Here is a 19,575-nt window from a genome sequence, read left to right on the forward strand (position 1 = left end):
GTTTTAATCAATTTATTATAAATACACGAAAAAAAATAAAAACACGAAACAGCACTAAAGAAAACGTGTAAAAATTAAATACGGAATTCGATTACAATCGTCCGCCGACGACCTGGCGCGGCGGCAAACGATTAACTTGTTTAGACCAGTAATGACGAGATAATCCTCGATAAACGTTATATAAGTAGTTATTATTACTTACTAGGATGGGTGACCGTCTAAGATTTTTTATCTGATACTGTCGCCTTATATCATATATTAATATATTAACCGATTATAGCGATTTACTGTTTACAGTTGATAAATATTAATTAAACAAATCTTCTAAATTGGTAAATATTTAGAACAATTGTGTGTCAAATTTCTAATATTTTTAACTATTAACTCCTACAATAATTAATAATATTTTACAGATATTTTAACAAATATCTCTAACCATACGCAAAACAATTATAAAGTAAATATTATTTTTATAAAAGTAATAACGATTTTTCTAAAATTTTAATTTTAAAATAAAGAAATTAAGCTGTTATTTCTTTAAATAATAAAATAAAATAAATCACCTATTTTATCGGCATCCATGTGTTTTAAGTTTATGTGCATTTCAATTGTTAACACTTTACACATTACACTTATAATAATTTACGTCTGAGAATCACGATAAATAATACGAATCATAGAAAGAAACATTCGTAACTGTTGTTAATCGGAAACTGAACAGATATCTCTTTTTTAAGAATTTCCCCAAACGTCCTGCGCATTTTGACATCCCACCACACACGATTTATATGATTCAATAGGAGAATAAAAAAATGAACAAATATGCGACCCAAGACCTCGACCATAGTTTGTGGGTTTTGTAAAAAAACTTCCTTCACAGCTTGACCACCACATTCATCCCTAATGACATATGCGGTAAACCTATATACCAGTGATGATACTATTTGCAAATAATAACTTATGTAATAATATTTATCAGTCTATTATAATGATTCCAAGACTTAAGCATGTATAAAAATTAATTAAATACTCAACACAGTGGTGATGCAATTGAATGTAAATAATCTTACTCGGTTATTCGTCCGGAATATACAGTCGTATGTCCAAATTACTTAAAAAAAAGTCAATGACGACAACAACAATAACAATGTATACTAAAATATAATATATATACATATACATATATCATATACAATATAGTGTAAAATGTTGTTATACCACATAAAAAAGGTATTTTATTCCACAATAAAATGTCATCATTTTCTTTTTCAAAAATTACCCATGGAGATATTTATATGACACTTTAAAAATAATCCGAACATCTCTGTTGTCAATAATACTATATAAGAAGCATTTTGCAACCACCACGCACAATATGTTCAAATTAAAAAATCCTACTGTTATACCTTACTAACTGTATTGATAATAATAATAAAAAGTAGAAATGCTTCTTGGCATTATTGTTAATAATTTTTTTGTGCTCAAGCCCCATGTCAATAATACCGTTTCGTGTCCACGATCTAATGATCCGGACACAGCATCTGCTTTTATTTCTATCGTCTGGACACGCATCGAATGAAATTGGACTATTATACAAATCTCGTACGCACGGAAATATTATTAAATACCAGTGTTCACTCTAGTGAGTAGTTTTATCGATTATTGTGCCTGCAGTCTTGTATAATATTATGGTATTCGTTTGTAATAAGGCACCATGTGTGATTATTGAAACATAACGAAATTTCATGTATGAGCGAACTCGTGGTTAAAGCAAAGCAAATTAATATTTCTGACTAATAGTAGCAAGATCGTACGTGTGTACAATATTTTATCAAATTCAATCGCTTTATCATAATATACTCTTGATTAATATACAATTATTATATACCTAACATTAATTTTTACAATTTACTATATATTTTATGTTAAAGTTAAACGACGCTGTAATAAATTACTTTTAAAATAATAATTACACATGCCTATAATTAAATATACTGTAAATATATATGTACTTGCAGTTTTATAAATTAAAACTTATATTTATTTTTTTTTTAAATTTATTTTTTACATATATACTTGTATAGGTATGTCACAGAAAATTAGTATTTATTATGATTTTTAGTATTCTAGAACACCAATAAGATTCAATTGAAACTACGTATGACTACACAAAATATCGATCTGTATTGGAAAAATATACAATAACATCAACTAATAACATAGTTGAAAGTTAAAACAACAATAGTTAAGACAATTTCGTGTAAACGATTGAATGAAATTTATTTTTAACATCAGGCCCTAATAATATTATTGTTGAAGAATATAAATCCGAAATGTTTGGGTGTCACGTTTTGTATCCGGAGGTGTACAACACCAATACATAGTAAAACATACATGATCTAAAGTATGAGTAACAACGATTGCAATGAAAAATATTATATGTGTGTGTGTGTGTGTGTGTGTGTGTGTGTGTGTGAGTGTATACATAATATATACATACATAGGGCAATTAATAATTGTATAAATGTAATTTAGTTTTACAAGCTCCCACGTTACAGCGTATAGAATTTACGTATCTGAATTGCGACACTTCAAAATAATATACTTGTGTGTCACATAGACTTTGTTAAATTGATAATTTCCGGAGAGAGAAAGAAGTTTATGCGCCACTTGTGTACGTCTGAGTTTGTATTTTATTGAGTACTCGATAAGCATTAGTTATTGAATAAGTATAGATGTCAACAGCGCTAATATTAATATATCAATAATTTAACACAACTAAAGCTGACAAATAGGCGGCACACTACATATAATAATATATTATTGTATATTTAAACAAGATTATACCGGCGTTATGGAGGTTACGATCATAACCTTTACGTCAGCTCAATATGTAAGACTAAAGGGCCTACGGCACGGCGGTGGCATTATACAAACGACCGTTTTACTATTTTTTCTATGGCTGCTCTCGATTAACACGCGCCTACAGCAGGTAAGTCGCGTATAAGGGTCGATTTCGTTGTATTCATTTACACATATAAAGTGAGATCGGAGCGTATTCGATTCGTTCTTACTATTACGAAAAAAAATCGTTAAATTATTATGCATAGGATTATTTTGAAATATATTATAAAAGATTAGATTTATATGAAAAAGTTCACAATGTGTAATATTATACACACATATATAGGTAGCTATTATATAAATACTTGTCGCCACAATTTTGAAACGTTTTATGCGTATGCCTGTCTAGACACAGCGTGCGCGCATCGCTTTTATTGATACCGTTCCAAATTCGTCTGCATTACAAAACTCTGGATTGTTTATGTGCCCTATTATGCGATATTTTATGATAATTCAACTAGAGGACTAACCTTGCCCAACGGAAAACGGCTCACAATTTGGGAGGCATTGGCGCCATCCGAACGACCGTAGACTTCCATTTATGTATAATACTGAGAAAACTTTAGTGGACGAGACAAACGCTCGAGGGGAGAAGCTGCAGGATGGAAAAAAAATAAAAGAAAAAGAAATAGTCTCCGAAAATATATAAGGTTTTATTGCTTTAGCTGGCTTTTAACAATGCATCGGCACAGCTTTTAAATATTTGTAAGCAAACAATTTTGGACCGGAGCTTTGCAGGACGAAACCCAAATTGGAGCAGCGGGAAAGGAAAGCGCAAACCATACTATCAATATATTTTATTGAAGAAGTGATGTAAAATAATAATAATTATTATTTATATTTTATAACGACATAATTGAAATATCTCTACGTTGTGATATACACATAACGCAATATACCATTATACTGCAACACCAATAAAAATCTGTTTAAATACGAAAATTCAACATTAAAGAATAACCAATAAACTTTTATATCATTACCAGATATTACGTATATTATTAGATATTGTAATAGTGGAAAGATCACGATAGAGAAGTTAATACAGTAACGGGCATAGGTTTAAAACTTTGTTTCCAATAAATCAGATGTATAAGATAATTGCAAACGTTTAAGAGTGACTTTATATACAAGAACAAAATAAAATGTCGATTTTTGTGAAAAAATGTTGTAAAATAAACTTTAATAAATGTACAGAACAACTAGGCGCCATTAAACTTGCTTTCATACTGTAAGGCGCATTGAATAGGCAATATTATTGATTAGATGCTCTTTGATATACGATACTAAATGGTTCTTCACTAGATTTTGAGTAAAATATAACGTGTAAATAATACAACATGTATTACCTTGTAATACATCATGTAAGCCTTGCAGTGTATGATGAAAATGTATAGATGTATTGGACTTGTGTAAACTTAAAGTATATTATAAAAACACATTAGCAATAATAATATTCCTATAAAAACCTATAAAAATACTGCGTATATTATATTTTATTTAATATATTGCGTCTAGAATTTATTTATGTAATAAATTATTTTCACATCGGTTTGGTTTTAAAAAAGTACCTACCATTAAAATTTTAAGCTCACCATTCTTAAATAGTAACATATTTTATATTAATTCATATAATTATATTGAATCTAAAATGTTCTCAGTGTAAGAGGATATGAAAGAATACAATTTATATCAATGGCGATTCGTGGGTTTTTAATGAAGTAATGCACAACATCCAAAAAAATATATGAATATATAATAGATTGTATAAAATACTTGTTTACAAATTTTAGTTATTTACATTTTATTTTATTTATATTTTTATTTTTTATACGTATATACATATTAAATTTAGTAATTTACTAATATAAATATTATAACTAAGTACAAACTAAAGACTTACTTAATACTTAAATCACTTCAATACACATATTAAACAGTACCAATGTTGTATGATATTTGTATAACGATTTTTTACTTAAACTAAGAATTATTATTAAGCCAATCAGATAAAACTGTTAATGTATATATTTATTAAATTAATACTTTAAAATTAGAATTAATCAAATATTTTATTTTAACTTAAATTATTGAATAATATTATGATTTATGAGTTACAGTTAATTTTTTATTTTTTTACCATCATATAACGTGATATTTATTTGTAAATCTGTAAAAACCAAGTAAAACCTTAAATAACGCAACGCTTAGTATGACAGACGTATGCATTTATGCGCGCGTTAAACACCCACCTATATATAAGTTGCCACTGAAAGTTACTATCACTCGCAATTCAAATAAAGCGTCTTGCGGCGACGTCAATAAAATCGGTATCAGAACAAATGAATATAGGTATATTCATATTTTGTAGTCAACTTTTCATATTTTTTAAAAATATAAATATAGATGATTTCTTCATATTTTATACACTGAGTTTACGTCCCTCTCCCCGGAAATTTATGTAGAGATATCATTCAAACTCAATAATTATTATGAATATTTATTAGACTTATTAAATGAATAAAAAAAAGTAATTTTTTGGTCATTATATAAATTTAGGGTTTAAAATTTAAGAAAAAAAATATTTTATTTCTATAGTTCTGTGTTGTATACGTAAAATACACATTTCAACGTTTTTAGTAAGATTCGATAAATGTTTACCGGGAAAGAATGATCTGTTTTCCAGGCATTAACATTATATTATATTGTATATATATAATATACATGTATATACAATAATATGAATATTTTTTGAAACCATTAGTAAACAAATAAAATGTGATTCAATTTTTATGGCGTTCCGTTTTGCTGCCAATAGCATAGTCATGAGTCATGACTGGAGAACATTAAAAGTCATACAGACGTCTGGAAAACAACCATATACGAACCAATGGCTCTTTGGAAAAACAGCAATTTCCTTATTATGTCTTTTTATCGATGATATATATATATATATATACAAAACACATGAAGACGCGTTTATAAAACAATATATTTGGCACGCGATCCCAGCCATACAGAGACTCTATATATTAAAAACATTATGTTAATATATACATGTATAGTATACACAGTATACATATATTATTATCAAGCAAACGTCCTATGTATGTCAAATTATCCCATAACATCATTTATTTTATTTCACTTTCTCTTGATATACGGTCTCGACATGCATCATAAAACGTAATGCAAAGATATAATGCACGAAGCACACGAACGCGAGTGAGAAAACACATACCCCTAAGCACTATTATACGCGTATAAATATATAACCAACATGTTGACTGTGCAGCGTAAAGCACGGTGTTTGTTCCATTGAACCGGTTTTCACCTTAGGGGTATATCATATACATTTATATATATATATATATAAATAACGAGGCGTTTAACCCCGTTTTCCGTTCCTTACGCGCAGAGATATACGCGTATGTTTCCAGAAATAAATTGTTCAATTTATATACGTCCCGTGGGTAAAGAAACTTCATTTTTTTTTCTCCCGGTACTAGCTCCCCTATTAAAAATTCCGTTCTTTTCGCATTGTAATTTATTGCAAGCGTCACAAACTAATTCTATTCCCCAGATGAGAGGAAAAACACCCTTTTCCACGAGATAACGAAGTAACTTGGAAAGACGACGAACGCGCTTACAAATTCGATTTTTTACATTCCATTAGACATATAACTCTTATAAGTACTACGTCACTATACTAAACATATATAATCATTATACATATTACTATATCTATTCAGTATACCCGGCGTTGTTTAAATACGTTATAAAATTGTTTTTTTATACAATATACATGTGTGTATATTATATCCACGATAAGAATCGATTTACGAAATACCTGCATCAACAAATACATTGCGCGTATATATATATATATGAAATTATTCAGAGATTTTATGCTTATATATTCGCTATATAAGGTAGGTTTATCATGAATTCATGAACAATAATAGAATAGCATTCAGTACTACCGACCTACTACAGCAATGTGCATCGCGCTGAACTGCAAGCTCAGGCCACGACGACCTTTCGAGACAGTTTATTATTATACACCTCATCCACAGTTCATTACCGCGACTCTTGGTAATGAAGCTATTACATACATAATACACATACATTATATTATAAGACGTGTGCCTGTGCGTAAATGGGCGGTGGACGGGATGGGGAGTTCAAATGTGCCATATGGCCATCGACGCGCACAGGAAGAGGAAAAACAGAGAGTGTATAGGTAACCGCGATACATTTATATATAATATATTTAAGGGGGTTGTTTTCGTCGTCGTCGTCATCATCGTCGCCGTCGTGTGTCAGTAGCGAGCGCGCGCGCCCCGTATAAGAATCTGCACGCGTCGAGGACCTGTGCAGCGCTCTACTCCACATCTGCCGCAGTGACGAGACGATAGAATCGAGAGAGACTGAGAAGGAGAGACGAACGAGAGAGGTCCCATCTGCCCTTGGCCGCCGCGTGTGCCGACGTTTCTATATTTAAAGAATATATATGTGCCGCACACGGGGCACGGCAGCACACGTGTCCCAGCATCCTGTTACCGGCCCAGACACCTCAGCTTGCCCCCATTTGTCCTGCAGCAACAGCCCCGTTAGCGCCGCGTTCGCGATATTCAATTAGTAACGATACAAGGAAAAAAAACCGAACAAACAAAAAACAAATATATTATATAGGTCGTCTCTTCTCCTCTCATTAACACGCGTTGACCTTTCAAATTGTTTTCTTGATTTTTTTCTCCTAAACGTAGTCCCGACTATCCAGACACGCAATTATTTTTTGCGGTACCAGCTATGTGTATTATGTAATTCAGCTCGTCGAAAACATAACGGTGGCGATGAAACGAATTTTCGACACGCATACAGACTGTTGGTCACACAGACGGACGGCACATATTGTATTATATTATGACGTATTTTATACTTATTATAGTTATATAATATTATTTATTAATATTAAACGAATATAACCGTACGGTTCAATGGACACGGCGTGCGGCCAACGTAACACGATCTCCCTTGCGCTCGGCCGAATAGAACATACATATTATTATTATAATATAAATACAAATAAACGGCGCGCGTATGGTGCAGGGCGGACGGACGGACCACGGACGGCCGGCCGTGCAGCCGCACAGGTATATAGCATTATATACCCAGCGACGGATCTAGACCTTTAAAAACACGCACACAAGGAGAAGAGAACGGGTGTTTTGGATAAAATATAAAATAAAATACATATACATAATATATATATCGAAAGCAAAAGCACCCGGTGCTGGCGGTATCAGGTTGCAGCGGTCGTGTGCCATTTGGTGTCTCGGCATCTCTCTTGTCTCACATCTGTCCGCCGTTATTGTGGCACGTACCTTAACGGTATGGTTCAACCCTTCGGGTCCACATATACATGTACACAATACCGACAAAATTTACCGAGCGCGAGTATTATAAGTATAGTATTCATTATCCATATAATATATTATACAAATAATAATAATAATAATATTTTTTTTCGAATAGACATACGTGCGCATAATACCGTAAGTGTTCAATTTCAGTCATTTATCTACAACATATAATATTATATATATATTGTACATTAATATGTAATGTAGTATGTATAATATATTATAGGTATAAAAAGTCGTTTACACCTTACCTCATATACTTATTTCCAAGGACCATACACGTTATACACACCTACAAGTATCGCGGGATGGCATTATTGTATATATATACCCAATACTCGGGATGAATACAAGCGCAAGTTACATATATTTCATACACGACAATACGACATATTACAGCATAAATATAACATAAAAATCGTACACGTTACATTTTACGTAACGGTACATATATATTATTTATATTTATATTTATATATATATATATCCACATTGCTGCACGGTCTACCGTGGATATACAATATGTTTGCAAGGAGGATGTGTGTATGTAGAGTACCTACCTATGTGTACGCGTATAATAATCGTCAGGGGTTGTTGGTATACACAGCAACACGTGGCTTACGGTGGCGGCGACGGCGAACTATTTAGCCATCACCATCTGCCCGTCAGATTGTTGCAAACTCCCTTTTAACAAGTTTTAATTTAATTCCTCCCACAACGCGTTCGCTCTTACCTATGTACGCGATAGAGTGAACGTGCTCCCGCGTAGGGTACTTAGCAGAGTCCTCTGCGGCGGGGGCGGGGGACGCGAGCCGTCTGCTTTTCCAATGGCTGCTGCTACTGTGACGGACGCGCGCGTCGCGAGTTTGCCAAATGTTACTCTATCGGGTTCCCGTGTTTGCGCACCCAGCACGAGCCCTTATATTTGGGGTGGTGTTTTTTTTCCTTATTTTCTCGTAAACAACTACCGAAAATCGCAAAATCATTACGGTATTATACACCTTTACGCACGTCGTGGCATGTGCGAACACGTCTAATTGGGCAGTCACCGCCGCCACCCACAATACAAAATCGCACAATAGGCCAAACACCGTGATCAAAAGTATGACGATGAGTTTTCATTATTTCGCCATTATCGTTTTGTATTTAATACTCGTATATGATTGATTTAATCGCAATTTATAAACTCCCGACATCATATTATATAATACAAAATATATTTTATACGTACAATAAGTATAATATAGGTATTCTATATACTCGTAGACATACTTTAGATATGTACTACGAGTATATTATTCTGTGCATATTATTACGAACTGTTACAAAAATAATGATTTGATGCTTTAATAAGTTTTTATATAGCCTGGTTATATTTCATAACTAAATAACTTACAACAAGTGAATTAATTCTTACGTTCATATTGACAAATTTGGTAATTAATAATCGATTTCTAATAGAAGTATTAAAATAACAGTCAGTTGTAATATCTTGCTATTTTAATTCTTTGCTAACTATTTGGACAGTTACATATAAAACTTATCACAATAGTTTATACACAAAAATCTTAAGATTTTAAAGTGTTGATTTATTTCTTCTAGTTAAGATTTACTTTATTACTTTTTATTATAATAAAAAAAAAATAATAGTTGCAAATATCAATGATGTAAATTATGTTACTTTTGAAATGTAAAACATGGTTATAAATTAAAATATTAGCTCAAAAAATCATTTAAAAAGTATATTGCCTATCTTATTACATATAGTGAGATAATAAAACTTTAGATCTATTAGAGTATTACAACTCTGACTGATCAATTTACAGTTTACACATACCTAGATATGAACAACAATTATTTATTATAACTCTGAACATGTTTAATTTATTACCGGATGAGATTAGGACTACCTAGATGAATATTCTCTTCAACGCTCTAGTCTACCTTTTATACATAACTACCCTTAACAACAGTTTATACAAACAAAATAAAACATTACATGTTCTAAGGTATATATGAATATGATGCGTTTTGGATAATTATACACATTTACGTATTTTACTATCTGTATTATAATTATAATTGCTATACATTTAATTTAACGTAATGAATTAAAATTAAAGAAAATAAAAATAATTAAAACTCAATAACTTAATAATAGATATAATTTTCTTTTTTATTCTTATACAATGGATATTTGAAATACTAATATTTCACTAAAAATTAAAATGTCAATACTATTTTTACAATTATATTTGTTGCTTATTTCTGTTACTAGTTATTACACGTTATAAAAAATAACTAGGTATACATAACAAATTACAAAATAAAAAATAAAATATATTTTAATAAAGTAAAACAGATTCTTAAATTTTAAAATACTCTGAACTGTTAAACCATTCAAAAACACTGAACTCGTTAAAAGTGTTTTAAATTTCTTATTATGTATTGCACGAGTCTAAAGGTTCAAAGTGGCACGGGCCAAATCGAGTGGCGCGGCGGTAGTTTCCAGCTGCAGGTTCTTAATATGAAGGGTAATAGCACACACATACAAACCCTGAGAAACATGAACCCGCTCTTCCATTACAACCCCTCGGACGGTCTTGGGTAATTCTAGACGGGCGCCTACTGCAGTTTGTTTAACCGGTTGTTCCGAATACTCCAGAAATGAACACATAAAATACTTTTTTATTCTTAATTTTTAAGAGATTAATTTAAAAAAACGCTTCGTTATAGAGTGTATCAATTTGAAAAATAAAACGAGCATCTAAAACGGTCCAAACATTAACTTTTATGATAAAAATCATTAACTACCTACTTTATAAAAACCAATTCAAAAAAACTGACATAAGTATTTTTTTTATTTAGTTTATTGAATAATTTACTAATAAATGTTTAAAATCTTTTTTCGTAAATAGTTTACGTATAATAATTATTAAATAACACTTAAAATAACTTGCTATGTATATTAAATAACAATATTAAAATATCATAACTATATTTTTAAGTTTTCAATAAGTCATTATAATTTTAATTTAGTCATTAACTTTTAGTTTTTGAGTCATAGAGATAACTTTTTATAATAAATTTCATAAAATGTCAATGATTTTATTATGTAAAATTGTTTCATCACAGTTACATGTAAAATATTATCAAAAAAATATTTTTAAATGTTTTCCTCTATGTTAAATAATATGTATCTAATTTAATCCGATTCTAATTTATATCTGATTTTAATTTCAACAGGAAATATAACAAAAAACATAATATACTCAGAAGTCTTATAAAATTCTTATTTTAATTCTTTTTTATTCTTTTTTTTCTTCATCAACTTCAATAAAATTCTTTTTCAACCATAAATTATTCCTTTTTTATCTGTATTTATTTTTATCATTTATAACGCTAGAAAAATTTCAATCCATTTTCGTTAACCGTTTTTTTATATTTACTTGCCGATCACATCAAACAATAATATTTGAATAAAAAATTCTACATATCATGGTCCGAAGGCAAAATAAACAACCAATCACGGGCGAAGCTGTGACGGGTCGGCTAGTGTTTAATATTCACCTAGCTAACATTAACAATTAATATTAGTATGTTACAAACAATATATTATAATATTTAAACATAAAAACAATTAAAAAGATACATTGCGCCATTTACAGCGGAAATGTCAATAACATTGTATTCGCATAAAATAAAATGAAAGGTAAATTAATTTCTACAAAATGGAATCGATTTTCTGTCAATAGACAATCCTTTTAAATATTCATTAACGATGTATTTGTAAAAATTTTATCCAGTAATATTTCTATTTAATACCTATGGGAAATAACGTATACAGAGGAATATAATCAAACCAATAAAATAAAGTGAAACATTTTAATATCATAAGAAATGTTTCAAATATATATTAAGAAAAAAAAAACAATAATATAAAATTAAATATCAGAAATTAAAATATTATTACGCTAAAGAAAATTGTAAATTTATGTCGCGTAAGAAATAAGAATACTTATTCCAATTCGTCATGATACTACCAAAAGCTAAAAGTTCGAAAAATCTATTTGTTTTTTTTTTCACCAGCTGTACTGAAAATGATGCATACATGCATACAGCATATATATTTATAATTGACACATATTGAAATCATTATCTGAACATTAAATTACGACAGCATTTTAAAGTAAAAAAGCAGTCAAGTACGTGACTAAGAACATGCGTGACCCACACAATTAATTATGTAAATTCAGCAAGCACGCGCTGTATATCGCATATCACGTGCTTATAGAGCTTTTATTTGATATCTTAAACTTAAATCAATAAAAGAAAATAGTATCAGAAACATACATTTTTATACATCAGTTTTCAAAAATAACGGAAAATAAATAGATCGACTATCGAACATTCGTACATAGTATTCATGTTATCGATGGAAAAATCATTGACTTCGTCAAACGAAATTTTTGACACTGCAATATTATAGTACTCGAACGTTACTAGTTGCCAATTTATAACAGCTAATGGCGAAATGACAAAGGAATGGTTTAATGTTACATTACCGAACAAATAATGATCGGCATATCTAAAAGCAAATATTATAAATACTTTACTTACAATGCACTTATTTAGTTTTCAGAATTTACCGAACTGTATAGAAATAATCAAAATAAAACCACGATTTACTTCATAATATCCTTAATCCGATCTAGTAATCTGTGAGCACGCGCGTGACAAATTCCTTACACACCAAAGTCGGCATATTACAATATCGGTGAATAATGTATATTAATAATGAAAAAAACAACTGGCGCCGAAAAACCGGTTCAGTCGAAAAACATATGATAATATAAAATAATTCCAAAGCTATTTAAACAGGGCACGCGATATTTAAAAAATCCCTTGTTGGAATTTAGAATAATACGTAAATACAAGCACCTGGTAAGACTACAGTGCACGCCCAAAATCCAACATACAACATCGTAATGTCGATATAGGGATATAGGGTCTTTTTTTCTTTTTTTTTTTTTTTACTCTTAGAGGTCGTCAGCTTCCTTGTTTTTGTGCACCAGGAAACTGAGGAACTTGAGTACTTCATGAACAAAACATAACGATTACTATTTTCTTTAAAGGCAATACATACGATAAATAAAAACTTCCACAACCGATATATATTATGTTACCAAAACCACGCCTACAGATGGGTACATCGAGAAATGTTTTATTATATTACAACGTGAGAGACACGTACCTAGTTTATTTGACATAAATACGCGGAGCGCTGCATACGTGACCTCACATAAAATGTGCAACATTATATATTTTTAATAGAAAACTTTTTTTTTCATCGCATTTTTCAATTTTGATTTAAAATTGTCATTCTTTAGAATAACATAAGTCATAACCAACGTTATGACTTATTGGTGGTATTCAATTTCTATAAATGTATTTTTTAGAATGAGATTTCTTAACTTTTAAAGATAACATTGAAGAAAAATGAAAATATAAGAAAACTTGTATTATACAAATTAATATTGTACAAACTAGAATTATTTATATTTAAAATTAAAATTATGAAAGTAATAAGATTCAATACTAAAAATAATTAATTTTAAAAAAGGTCTAATATTATATAAATATAATAAGCGTATAGTATATTAGTATATATCATAAAATTTAATTTAATAGGTTTTTTTTTTTATTAAAACAGAAAAATGTACAATCTGTAACTTGTACAATAAGCAAATAAGAAATTGTACGAAAAATATTTACAAGATGATATAGTGTGAGGAGGGAGGCTGCCCAGTGATAGAACCTTTAGTGATATTATGATTTATGGTCAAGAATTAAGTAAATCCCTACACCAAATAAGTTATATGTTATAGTTTAAAACTTTAAAACATTAAACAAAATTACGAAATGTATACCTTAACAATATGAATTATTGTATTTAAAGATAAAAATTGATTTATTATGGGTAATCACCAGACTCTTTTTTAAATACATTTATTTTTACAATTATGTTTTTAAAGTTAAAAAAATATTATTTTATACCCTTCTTCATGCATGTTAAAAAAAACACTTCATTCATTTTAAGGGTGTAGTAACTTATAAATATATGTATACATAATATTCAATAAGGGTGAATAAATTGTTTCAAAAAAAATAAACCTTGAATAAAAAAAAAGTAACAATTTCTCAAAGGATAGTTTTTATGGTAATAAAATAATTTTGTTGTAAATTGTGTTAATTTATTATTTTTGTTACTTATACCTTAACATTAGTAATTAAATACTAAGAACTTTTTTATTTAACTACCATAATATATATCTATAAATATTTTTAAAATAAAAAGTCAATTTTTAAACATAATTTTATAATTAAAATCAAACTATAGATAACACATGACAAAAAAACACCGTTTAAATCATTTTATTTTCAATAAATATTTTATTAAAAATTATTATTATTATTATATATGTATCATCTTAATAATTTTTAACTTAAAGATTTGTTTAGGCGTAATGCATAGGCAAAATTATTTCACCTATGTTTTGTTAAAATTATTTTATTACAATCCTATTTATAATATTTATTATTAAATAATATATAATAAATATTTATTACTTTATATTATACACGAAAAATAATTTTAGTAACAATTATTGCTGTTTATTAGTAATATAAATATACAATTTGTTCAATTATTACAAATTAGTTGTAATTTGTTATATTTTAGATTAACTTAAGCACATATTCATATTTTAATAAGTTAAAATAAAATTACGATTTTCAATTTTTGAAATGTCTTAATATGACTACTTTAAAGTACAATTCATGTTAAATTTTCTATATCTATAAAACATAAGAAAAAAGCTCCATAAGAAGCTATATAAATCTATGCGAATGTCTTCAAATCTTTTTATACTCAAACAATTATGAGTATTTAATTAATTAATATTTACATGCCTACAACTAAAAAAATTTAATCTATACTATAAATATAATAAAGCTAAAGAGTAATTGTTTTTTGTTTGAATGCGTTAATATTTAAAACTACCATTCGGATTCGCAAAATTATTTTTACATTTTATAACCCAATTCTTAGAGAAAGTTATAGGCTCTCGTACTACAACCCTTAGAAACCGAGCAAAAAAGTCAAAAAGAATGCTAAGCAAAAAAAAATAATAAAGCAGACGGACGATGCAACATTATGAGTAAGGGTCTTCAGTTAATGATGGAATAAATTTTAAAATGTTGCGTGTTAATACTTAAATATAAATTAAACGCAATTAGAGTGAAGAAATGTGTAAAATATAATTATTGTGTTGAAAATCAAATAAAAATTAAACTTAAAATATTTTAATTTTTGAACATCTTTACACCAAATATTTAATAAGAAACTGAACAAAATTGTTTTACGATAAACGAAGTACACAAGGGAGATAACTAATATATAGTATAAAATATTTAAATACGATGAAATAAAATATCTTAATTGTTTTAGTTAATATTTAAGTAAACAATAGATTGTGGGTTTTAACCAAATCGTAACAAATGTAAGATGATAAGATTTAAGGCTTAAAATAAAAATTAACATCAATATAAAAAAAAAATAGTAAGAAGTACTCACGAGAAACTATGTTTTAATGGGTCAATAGTTCGTGACAAAAGTCAATTTAAAACGCGCTTTTGACCTACTTTTTATGAAGTGAGTAATGATATATTATATTATGTATATTAACGCCGGAAATTAAAACATACATTAAGTTATTAAACTATTGAATTTTTGTATCATGTTTTAAATTGAGTAATTGATAAACTCAAGTGTGATTCATATTCATTGTATGTGCAATATTTTCGTTGACGCAAAGTAGAATTAGATAAGTAATAATAACTTAAAAATTAGTTCTATCAAAAAATAATAAATCACAGTTATCACTATATAATACACATCATATGTATAGGGAACAGTAATCTCAACCAATGTCATGAATATAAAAACACCAATTCTATTTAACTCTACGGATCATATCGACCATTTCCTTCTTTTTTTTTTGTCATTGAACTCATTGTGGTCATATCTATTAAATCATACATTTCGTTCAATATTAAAACATTCAAAATAAAGCATAAACTTTTCTTATTTAAAACTATTTTTCTTAATTATGTATATTTTTTAACTAAAATACACAATAAAAATTTAAAAAACAAAGTTCCATCTTTATAATATAAATTAAAATATATTAGATATATTATTAAGTATAGCTGGTTTTAATGGTACTATGACAACTACTATCTAATAATTGTTATTAATTGTTAGACTACAATACTTTTGCAGTGAAAGCTAATAAATACAATTAACTATTAAGAATGACTGGAAATCGTATTTAAAACAAGGCATTATTCTTCAAAATAATCTTTGGTTATATTATATACTAAAAAAATTTGTTTTTGGCAATAATAATAAATCGATCTAATAATCATTACGTATTAATTTTATAATTATTTAAATCTATATACGTATAATGTATACGTAAATCGGATTTTTTAAAAATAATGAAAAATACGATAAAATGTCTTTAAAAAGTTTAATATTCTTATAAGATAACTTAAAATTAACTATTTGTAAACATTTTACAAAATATAAAAAATAACATTCTTTAATTTAATAATATATATTAGTATATTATATCTAGATCATTGATTAGATATTGGTTTTAATTTATCAATCAACATTAATTAACAACATAATGATAAATCATAAGCATAGCATTCAGTATTTACATATAGGTATATATATAAATATTAACTATTAATCAATTTATATTTACAATTATACTAAATGTGATAATATATTTTATGAAATATAAAAGTTATAAAATTACAAACCACTTAACCATAATTTTATGCTTATAATTTATTATAATTTAAACCTAACCTTTTAATTTTAACAACTCGTGTGGTCATGCTACAAATCTCAATTAATTTTTACTTTAACATTTACAAATACAGTTACATGTTATAATACAAAATGTCTCATCAGTTATCGAATTAGACTTCGTACATATCACGAAATCTTATAAACTTATAAATATATACTTACATTAGTATTTAAATACTTATGGAAAATAATTTATTTTAAAATATTTAAATATAAATTAGGTATGGGTATATGAATAGACTATATTCGATTTTTATAATTTATGTAATTCGTTTAGGCAAAGCAAAATGCAAAAAAATCTAAGAAACCTCTCTGCTATATAGATGATTTTGAATGTACCTCATCATTCAGTAGGTTATATTGTAACAGATTTGTTAAATTTGAATTTAATTATGATAATAATATTAATAATAATAATAATAATAATAATAATACACATGAAAAATGCGTTTCTGAATATATACTGTGCATCATACGCTTATAAAAAATATTGTATTAGAATTAAAACACATAAATCAAAAAAAAAAAAAAAAAAACAGTAGTAAGCTTCAAATGTCTATACGATAAGAACCTTTAGACATCTTTTTGAAAATTATATCATAATTAGAAAATTCTAATTTAAATATTTCATGAAAATTTCAAGTATTTACTATTTTTAATTTTTGATTTATAACAAAAACATCATTGAAATTATAGAAAACTGGTTTAGCGCGATTTTGTTTGCAATTTAGTATTTATTTTTTTTAATTTTGATTGATTTTTTTTGAAAAATACTGGGAATTTTTTTAGTTTAGATGTATTCAAAGTACCAACTTGATTCAATTTTCTGTCAAGAAATACCTTCAAATTTGGAGACTTGAAGCATTATTTTTTTTAATTTACAACTAGTTTTGACAATAATTACTGACTTTAAGCATTATTACTGCTAGTGATACGTGAAGAACAAATAATAAGGCACAAATAAAATTGTACTCTAAAATATTATATTTTTTCTATAATTAATTTATAATATCAAAAATATTGATTAGAAAAAAGTTAAAATAATGAGAAACCCGGTATAGTACAGATGTACAACGCTATGCGTTTTCTTAATGACTTGACCATTTAAGACGGTCATGCTCCTAGAAAGTTCAAGTTACCTATGAAACGGTTTACGTATATGTGTGTACTGGCCTGTATTATTATGTAACGGACGAATAGATTCAGAGGTTTTACGGGTGAGTTACTGAAAAAGAGAGAACGCGCGATGTTCTACGAGGAAAAAACAGAAGCCAGGTGGTATGGACAGCGCCATAACTGCTCTGCACCTGGCAAGACATTTCATATATATACACTGAGCGTTATGTATAACTTATTACAAACAGGGAAATGACGCGCTTCCTCCCGTCCTATCGCTCTTCCCTCGCCGTCATCCCAAGGTCCTTGATACTTCCAGGCTCCAATGATTTTGGACACTTCACGCACTACTACCAAGGTCACCAAACTCAGTTTCATGTCTCAACGAAGAGATCAGTTACAATTGTAAAAAAAATAAAAAGTAATTATCAACCAACACTTTTTTGGCAGTACCTTTTGTTTTTTATTCATGTATATTTATTAAGTTATGAAAAGAATATATGAGTATATAATTTTATGTGAGCATTAGCAAATAAAATTTATATTTATACCTAGGTCTACAACTTTGACAATGAAATATTCTAAACAACTTAGACGTAGAAATTAAAAAATATCTTTTTCGATCTTAATCAATTACAAACTTTAAAAAAATACTTAATTTTAATTTCTAACCATGCAACATTTTAGAATCGAAAAATGATTAGTATAACATATGAAAGTACTTATGATAAATAATAATTGATAATCAATAGTTTGATGGAAATACAAATTATTAAAACATATAGACAGCTGTAATCTGAATTAAAGTATCTAAAAATATGCAAAGACCATTATTTTTAGTTTAAAATTATTACTATAGTATGAAAAAATTTAAGGGAACTTAATTTCTGAGTCCTTATGCGTTAATACAACTTTTTTAAATTTTAAGTTATGGTTAATTTTTATCCACTCTTAAAATAGAAAATTACTTAAAAAAGTAACGTCACAGCTATAATAATAGTATAAATAGACAATATAATTGAGTTATTTTATACTTGTAAAACATAACATTGTAATACATAAAATAAGAAATTTTTATTTATTTAAATATATAATAATGCATATTTATAATACTTAGTCTAACTCCCGGTTTTTCATATGAGAAAATTTTTAATATCATCAACTGGTATACTGATTTCCTTG

General features: G+C 27.9%; 1 protein-coding gene across 2 annotated transcripts in view; it reads right to left on the bottom strand.

Annotated features, from left to right (window-relative positions):
* Window positions 1–19,575, bottom strand: part of LOC112596168 (protein spitz-like) — a 58,976-nt gene that overhangs the window by 37,771 nt on the left and 1,630 nt on the right. The window contains exon 1 of one of the 2 annotated variants that reach the window (XM_025341676.1): window positions 564–660. The exons of the other annotated variant lie outside the window; for it this stretch is intronic. Within the exon in view, the coding sequence (XP_025197461.1) occupies window positions 564–627 (64 nt within the window). The 5' untranslated portion in view covers window positions 628–660. Of the gene's footprint in view, window positions 1–563; window positions 661–19,575 lie in introns of those variants that run through there. 2 annotated transcript variants of the gene reach the window in all.

This window comes from Melanaphis sacchari, unplaced genomic scaffold (genome assembly GCF_002803265.2).
Source record: "Melanaphis sacchari strain LSU unplaced genomic scaffold, SCAv2.0 Contig0_pilon_pilon, whole genome shotgun sequence".
NCBI classification, from domain to species: Eukaryota; Metazoa; Arthropoda; class Insecta; order Hemiptera; family Aphididae; genus Melanaphis; species Melanaphis sacchari.